We start from the raw sequence: 8289 nt of genomic DNA on the forward strand, positions 1-8289 counted from the left end.
AACTTTCTAAATGTGTCCTGATGCGGTATATAATACTAAAGTCCTGTTGAGCTAATGAAGACATGTTTTTACTGGTAAGCGCAAGTCACCTTGTATTTGTGTGGCGCATTCATTTAATTGTTGCTTCCATTGAATAATATCTTTGCAAAGACATTAAAAAGTAAATTTGTGAGTGTCGCTTGGTGTTTGTGTGTATTTATGCGAGTGGGGTACTAATTCTTTCTCTCTTGTATTTTATAACTGTTTAATCCAATAAAAAAAGTAATTGCAGATATTTTTAAAAAAAGGTGCGGGGAGAGGTGGTTTGTGCCTCGCAATAATTTCTAACCGAAATAAAATTACGCAAAGGTAAAGTGAATGATGTCACATAAAAACGAATAGCAACTTTAGCAATCAAGTCAAATGAAAAGAAACATATTAAAAAATAGCAAACAATATACTTATTTTTAAATTATATTATTGGTCTTGCATTTCAGATCTTTATGCTTTTCAATTAGCTACTGCTTTTTGTGTTCTTTACAGAAATTAGATCGTTGTATTTCTCCCGTTCAGCAGTAGTTCCCTCCAACATAACTGATGTGTCAACATGTTTTGTGTCATACAACCCGTAGCCACTGATTTCAGCCAACTCTTCTTTCTAGATTTGGTTCCATAGCTTTTGTCCATCCAGGAACAAACTACAAAGCAGCAGTTGCTTAATGTATGAATTTTCTCTCATAGATGGATTGTAGTCGCTGGCTACCAATTCTCATCTACGGGTTCGAACGCGGAAATTTTTTGTATAAATAACAAGAACTATTTGTTTTTATGATATTTTTTTCACGTGCCTTTTCATTCTATTTGTAAACATTTGGCAATAATGGAAATCACAGTCTTTATAGATTTTTTCGTCAACCATAATACAAAATATTTTCTTATTGTACTATTCTCGCCGTCCCATATTTTATAAATAATATAATGACCATTGTTGAAGCTACATTTGACTATTTTCTTGATCTTCTTGTTTCGTAATATTGAATGGGGTTTCTTTCAACACATGTACGTAGTATTTTGTCAACATGCTATGCGCCATACTACACGTTGACTCCGATGTTAGCATGATTTTCTTTCATGATTTGCTTCCATAGCCTTAAATGTTTCTTCAAGACTTTTTTCTCGGGAGGGGGTGGGGCGAAAGTAGTAAAAGTGTATGTTTACTATATAAATTGCATCTCGTGGCCGAGCACCCCCCCCCCCCCCCACAAAGAAAGTCTACCATCCCCCCCTCCCCCCACGATTGCCTTTGTCTATAATAGGACCCACAAAAAAAAATATGTGGTTATTTAACTGGAACCTTAAATACCCGAGGTTTGAACTCAGGATAATGTTATCGGTTTAGCTAGGCCTATTTGTTTTTTATTATATTTTATCATGCGCCTTTTCTTTTTATTTGTAAACATTTGACAATAACGGAAATCATAGTTTTATTTATTTATTTATTTCTTCAACCAAAAAAAAACAAAATACTTCTCACTAGACTATTCTAGTGAGTTATCCGAATGAGTAGGAAAGCCCAACGTTTCCTCCAAATCCACTGTTAGGGTTCCAGGTTAACGTGCCATCGGCTTTAAATTTTCCATTTTCGTATATCACATTCCCGCTGATTGTTTTAGAGTTGAAGTCGTAGTTACCTCCGGTTGTCCACTTTCCTGAAATTGTTGACATTAACCGTCAACATAGTACGTTAACTTACTTTAAATTTATCATTCTGTAGTTCATAGACGAATGAGCCTATTGGTCATAATGCTTAAATAAGTAAAAATTAGAAAGAAACGTGGAAAAATACTAGTATTTATCTACATTGGCCTACATTACAAATTAAAATTGAATTTGTTATTATGTGTCGATACTATGAGTTTACAATTTGTTTTTGAATAAAAAATGATTCACTAACACAATAACTCACCTTGTCTTTTATAATTTAACACCTGAAATCACAATACGAAAAACTGAATTATTATAATATAACTGCACAAACACGCCTTCCAACTATCCACCAGTTCTATATACTAAACTCTACGCCTTTGAAACACCACCACCAATCAGTATGTCAATACGTACCATCAACGCCTACCACTCCACTTACACCTTTCATACAAACACTCACTTCCTCCTGAACAATCACACACACACCACACAATCTCTTAGAATACATTCCATCCCATCACTCTCACACACTCTCACCCCACACACCCTTGATATCTAACACACCGACACTGTTTTCTGATATTATAGAACCACCCGCTCACCATACGTACACCCAACATCCTCCAAACAATAAAGCCTGTGGCATCGTTTTTTACGACAATACGTTTAACACTGTATAAAGTTAATCATCCACTGTCATAACTACTTACCCGTCTCTCTATGTGTTGCAGTGTAATCAAGTCAACTGTAAAATAAATCAACAATTCAACTATTTTTTAAAGCATTTTTAATCATCAAAAAATGTATAACTGAATGAAATTATCTGCGTTGTGCATCTCTTTACTTACAAAACATAAATCGAGATGTATTACACGCTCTAAATAATTTATTGTTCCGGGTGGTCCATTTTCACACACAAACACACATACACACACACGCACACACACGCACGCACACACAAAGAGATACACACGCGCACACACACACACAGACACACCCACGCACTTTAAAAAACACTCAGTCACACACACGCACACGCACACACACAGAAACACACACGCAAATACAATCGCACACACGCACACACTAACAACATTCCTGTTGATTTCATGACCTCAGCATAAAAAAGAGGATTTAATTCGTTTTACATAACATGTATGTGCATGTGACGCCAATCTCACAGCCACACACACGCACACACACACACGCGCGCGAGCACACTTACACATACACACATGCACACAAAAACAAACAACATTCTTGTTGTTTTTCATAACCTCGTCATAAAAAAATAGAGGATTTGATTCGTTACACATAACATGTATGTGCTTCTCACACACACACACACACTCTTACGTGCACACACATTCACAAACGTACACCACGCAAACACACACACACACACACACAAATAAACAACATTCCTGTTGTTTTCATGACCTCATGATTAAAAAAAAATAGGATACAACTCGTAACACATAACATGTTTGGGCTTCTGACGACATTCTGAGAGCAGCAGGATATAGCTACAAACAAGTCATGATATCCTCCCTTACTGTATTACATTACAAACTTCGGATACACTGCTCATGCCTATTTCTTCCTAGCCAATACGATTTTAAGCTCAAATACAGAACTTCAGAATAATTAGACGCAAGTAAAACTTCTATTAGCGTATTCAGATAAGAGGCAACAATCAGTAAAATATTCCTAGACACTCGATCTATTGATTGACACCAGACGAAGTATGCTACAAAATGACCTGATAATGTGGGCCGTTACCTGCGTGTTGCAATGTCAAGGGGAGAACACCCGCTATTTTTTCTACTGCAGCTATGTAGCGGTTGTAGTCGCTATCTGTTGATCCAAGTTATGGTAAATAGGAAATTTTTAATGTACTCTCTTATATATATATATATACACTACTTTAATTTTTCAATTGAATTTCAAAACCATTTTCTTAAAAAAAAAACTGAAACTGGGATATTTAATTTTCTATAGATGAAACCAACCAATGTTACCTTATTTTTTAACTGAAGCAAATCTTTTTTCGACAATTCTAAAACCTGGACCCCTAAAACCTATATAAACCTAGTTTTATTTTATTTACAATCGATATCTTTCCAAAGTGAAATAGTTTTTATAGTTCTTATAGTATTTAAACTTAGCCACTGTATATACCTTTTAAAAATATTAACCTTTAATCAACGTTATTTAAAAAATTCACTTTAAAATACCTTTTACTTCTGCAGCTTTTTCCACGAGTGCCCTCAGCATTAGCATACAGTTCACTGTTCTTCTGGATTCATACTCTATAGGGCCTACGATGTGATAATAAATGTACTAATACTGACAAAGATTGAATTGGCATTTTGTTTTGGGGGGGGGGGGGGTATTGTGAACACACGGACAAGCCTTTCGGGTGATCCGATGCGTAGCACAACATACAAGACAAACAACCACAAACTGGTTACAAAACAAGACTGAATGAAAACAAAGGCTCGTTGAAACTAAAAGAATCAGTGTTTCTTCCAGGCATCTCTTCCGGGCGATCACCTACCGCCCCCCCCCCCCCCCCCCGAACGAAATGAAATTTTTATAGTTTATATAGAAAATATATACTTTTAACAGTGTCCGCCCCCCCCCCCCCCCCCGAAAATTTCAAGTGCCCCCCCCCCCCCCCGGAGAAAAAAAGTCTGGAAGAAACACTGAAAAGAATTCAATAGTATCTACACTATCTACACCTAACACAGTCTATTCTAAACACAAAATACACAAGCTAGTAAAACTATGATACATTGGCTAAAAACGAGTATAAACCTAACCTATACTAACCTTGGAGATCTGGACAAAACTGAGGCAATCACACACGTTTTCATACACCTTATATACCCTTTCAAAAACTGGTACAAAAAGGACTATTACAACTCACAGCACGAGAACTGAACAAGGACGAACGGGATAGTGTACCAAGTAACAACAACATTCACCCCCATTTATACCCTTCTCTCGTTCACTACAGGGGGTTTCTGTTTAATAAGGGATTTGTATAACCTGTGTTTTAGAGGGGTTTAGGGATTTTACAAACATGTTTTGTTCTAGTAGTAATGTCTATTGTAGGATCAATATGAGGGCTATATTATAACTAAACAACTACAAACTATGCTAAATGATGAGTAAATAAAGTAAAGTAAAGTTTCCCTTTCAAACCTGACGGTCTATGTAGCAAGTGAAGTAGAGTTCACTTGTTTCTGTGACCTCGGCATATAAAGAGATAGTGTGGTCAGCACTATGCACAGCCGCCTTTACTTTCCCTAACGTGAGTTGTGTGGCCTCAGGGACGGCCTACTGACGTAAACCCGGATTCGAACTCGAGACTTACGGGTTAGAAGTCCTGCTAAATGATGAGTACATGAGTGATTTTGTGTTTACCTTCAAATATGGCAGTAACAATACCGCTGTCATTAACACCTGCAGACACTTCCTGTAGAGCTTCTATGATGTCGGCATCGGGAACTGGAGAATTTTGATTAGATATTTCAAGTAGATTGCGTTCTTTTGATGATTTTTAATACATTTTTTTTTTATATTTAAAAACTCACCATTAATGCCATTTTCGTCTAAGTAGTTTTTAGCTTTCGCCTGAAGGTTTTGGACTTTATTCTCAAACACATCAACAGCGATTCCTGTATGGATTGGAGCAATAATTCATAAAATAATGTAGATAAAAGATCTCTTACAAAATAATAAATTGTAAATACGCTTGACGCTTTGAACTGTTTCATACACGAAATAAGGGTCAAATATTACGTTATTGAACTACATCCTACACAGTATCAGTGTAAAATTATTGTGTTTCGTTTATCATGTTATGCTAAACAAATTCTTCTTCTTCTTCTTTTTCTGCATTCATAATTTAGTTTATGGTGGAGGATTTAAACAAGTCCAACTTCATGTATGAACTGGACTGTGGTCTCCAGATCCGCGCGTGCCTCATATAGTTTATCCATGAGTGGGGTGTATAAGGGCCAGTGTTTGGATCGCGCCTGGTTATATAAGGAACAGTCTTGAAGGACGAGTTCTGTATTCTCCGGGGCCATGCCACATGGGCAAGTTTCGCCATACCCAACTTTTAGTGTTTAGTTTTTTTGTTGTTTTTTTTAATGCATGTGCATAATCAACAAGGGGGCATAGTACTGACCACACAATCTCTTCATACGACGAGGTCACAGAAACAAGTAAACTTGCCCTAAAGACCGTAGGTTTGAAAAGGGAACTTTACGTATACTCAACAAGCAAACGTACCCTGTTGAAGCAGGTTATATAACTCATCCACGTTCTCTGTGAGCTCATCGATAATTGATTTACCATCAGGTGAGTTCAAGGTATCTCGGCTTACAACGTACTTTCCAAAACCTCCACTTCCTCCTGCATAGCTATGTTCGTCCTATTGAAATTATATATATATATATATATATATATATATATATATATGCGTGTGTATTAAAACGATATGTAAACATATAGGCCTATATAGATATACAATTGCAAGAATAAAATAAACCGGGAGTGATCTCCCCTAAACTTTCTCGAATATTCTAATATATCTCGGAATATAGACATGATTTTTAATTACTTAAACTTTTAAAAATAGAATAGAATCTCGTAGAAAAAAGAATTGCGCACCAAGCGAACGCCAAAACAAAATGTGCATAATAATGCGCAATATTATTAGTATTAATTACTTAAACTTTTAAAAATAGAATAGAATCTCGTAGAAAAAAAGAATTGCGCACCAAGCGAACGCCAAAACAAAATGTGCATAATAATGCGCAATATTATTAGTACTTTTGTACTTTCTCGGTTATCGGAAATAGCTCAAAAGTTGATCATTATCTAAGATTTTGATAAAATACTTATATATAAAATTTCATCAACCTAGCTGTAACGGTACTCAAGTTATCGTGTTTACACACAGACAGACAGACACACAGACAGACACACAGACATACGGACAAGATTGCAAAATTATGTTTTTCCGTATCAGTGAGGTGTAAAACGTCGAGGTTTGTAAAAATCTGGATTTTTTTTTTGCACGATTACAAGACTTTCTCTATACTTCGTATATACGAGAAAGTAAAAATACAATAAGGCTGCAATATATTATACAAACAATACTTAACAAATTAATACACCAAAAATGAGAGCTGTAAAAACGTACCCAGTAAACGGCATTAGCTACCACAATGCAGTAAGACAGCAATAACCAGATCGCCATGATGAAACAGATTTAATTATTTCCTCTATAGATAAACCACAGAGCTTATCAATTACTGTCTGCAGCGAGACTACTTATATACACTGTAGGTGAGAATATCAATTCGTCCATGGCGCTAAAGTCATTAGGTCCTGCGGTTTCGTGTTCTGATAGATTTCGGCATGAACATATTTTCAGGCCAAGCATTCTGTTCGACAGATGTTGTTGTTTTGATATTACGAGCCGGAACTAGAAAAATGTTTTGACAATAACAACAGAAGAAATGTACTACACATATCTGGTTCAGCTGTTATGAATTAATAGTTTCATAACTATTTAATATATGGTCGTATGCTAGAGCTGTCGACTGCTAACCCTAAATGTCTGAGTTTGAATCCTTGGCACAAGATGTCCAACCAGGTATTGTAAACACCTGACCCACGTCACCTGACTCGAGGTCAATTAAACAGATGAACTCTACTTTATCCAGTGTTTCAGGGCATGAAAGAATAAAATCAGTTGATAGATAAATAAATGCATCTCACAAAAATTGAGTAGTATTCTAATAATTTTTTTTTTTTTAAATTATGTTTTCCCAGTCTTGTCTATTACTTGAAGCTGTCGATCTCCTTTCTTCTTCTTTTTCGTTCTTAATTTTAGTGTTGGAAAGGATCCTCTCCAACACAATTAAGCATAGGTGTCAACTGGTTATACGCAATAGAAGCCATTGACTCCGATTTCAGCCTGCTTTTTTTTTTGGATTTGCTTCCATTGCCTTTGTCCAACTAAGAACAAACTGCAAGGCAGCAGTTGTTTGATTTTGTAGTTGTCTCTCCTTGAAAAGAGTGACTGTCCCACCTAACGAGCCTCATCTGCCCGAGGGTTCGAACTCGAGACTTTACCGACTCGACCATGCTGACTCCCCTCAGCTGTCGACCATTACTTACTTACGTGTTAAGTGTTTGAACTGACTGTGAAGGTGAGATACAATCTAACCGTCCCCATCAATTCAAATCTGCATGTTAGTCTGCTCCCACTCCAACTTTTACAGGTATTAAAACCATTACGCCAGAATCAAATTACAATTGATTCGTACAAGCGTGAATATCACACATGTGGCGTTCGAACTTAGTGTATCATTTTACTTTACTTTTACCTTCAGTTTGAGAACATGTAGCGATAGTTGTATTATATTAAAGCGAATCTACATAACACTTGATTTTTTTTTATAAACTGAATTATTGATTCATGTAAGTTGATTTAGAATCAAATGTATTTATTCCAGAGATTCTTTGGGTATGAAGGTTGGGATCGGCAATTAAGTTGAGTATCAATATGTTTTGACG

General features: G+C 36.2%; 1 protein-coding gene and 1 long non-coding RNA gene across 2 annotated transcripts; both read right to left on the reverse strand.

Annotated features, from left to right (window-relative positions):
* Window positions 1-1457: 1457 nt before the first annotated feature.
* LOC131956193 (uncharacterized) lies at window positions 1458-2434 on the reverse strand. Its single transcript, XR_009388941.1, has 3 exons — window positions 2397-2434; window positions 1946-1967; window positions 1458-1688 (listed from the first exon to the last, which is right to left on the reverse strand). It is a non-coding gene; the product is annotated as an uncharacterized LOC131956193 (long non-coding RNA).
* A 1002-nt stretch (window positions 2435-3436) lies between these two features.
* Window positions 3437-7055, reverse strand: LOC131956201 (uncharacterized). Its single transcript, XM_059320618.1, has 6 exons — window positions 6908-7055; window positions 5992-6133; window positions 5289-5372; window positions 5119-5202; window positions 3924-4007; window positions 3437-3543 (listed from the first exon to the last, which is right to left on the reverse strand). Exons 1-6 carry the CDS (start codon window positions 6962-6964, stop codon window positions 3437-3439), a joined length of 558 nt encoding a protein of 185 aa, XP_059176601.1. The 5' UTR covers window positions 6965-7055.
* Between the last annotated feature and the right edge of the window lie 1234 nt (window positions 7056-8289).

Source organism: Physella acuta, unplaced genomic scaffold (genome assembly GCF_028476545.2).
Source record: "Physella acuta isolate Inbredline_101_S28 unplaced genomic scaffold, ASM2847654v3 ptg001133l, whole genome shotgun sequence".
Taxonomy (NCBI): domain Eukaryota; kingdom Metazoa; phylum Mollusca; class Gastropoda; family Physidae; genus Physella; species Physella acuta.

What these genes read in the sequence shown, in the direction of transcription:
- LOC131956201 (XM_059320618.1), bottom strand. Translation starts at nt 6,964, where the DNA reads ATGGCGATCTGGTTATTGCTGTCTTACTGCATTGTGGTAGCTAATGCC. An exon ending in TAGCTAATGCCGTTTACTGG is followed by an intron (nt 6,134 to 6,907) that starts GTACGTTTTTAC and finishes TAATTTCAATAG; the next exon opens with GACGAACATAGCTATGCAGG. An exon ending in AGACGAAAATGGCATTAATG is followed by an intron (nt 5,203 to 5,288) that starts GTGAGTTTTTAA and finishes AAAATTCTCCAG; the next exon opens with TTCCCGATGCCGACATCATA.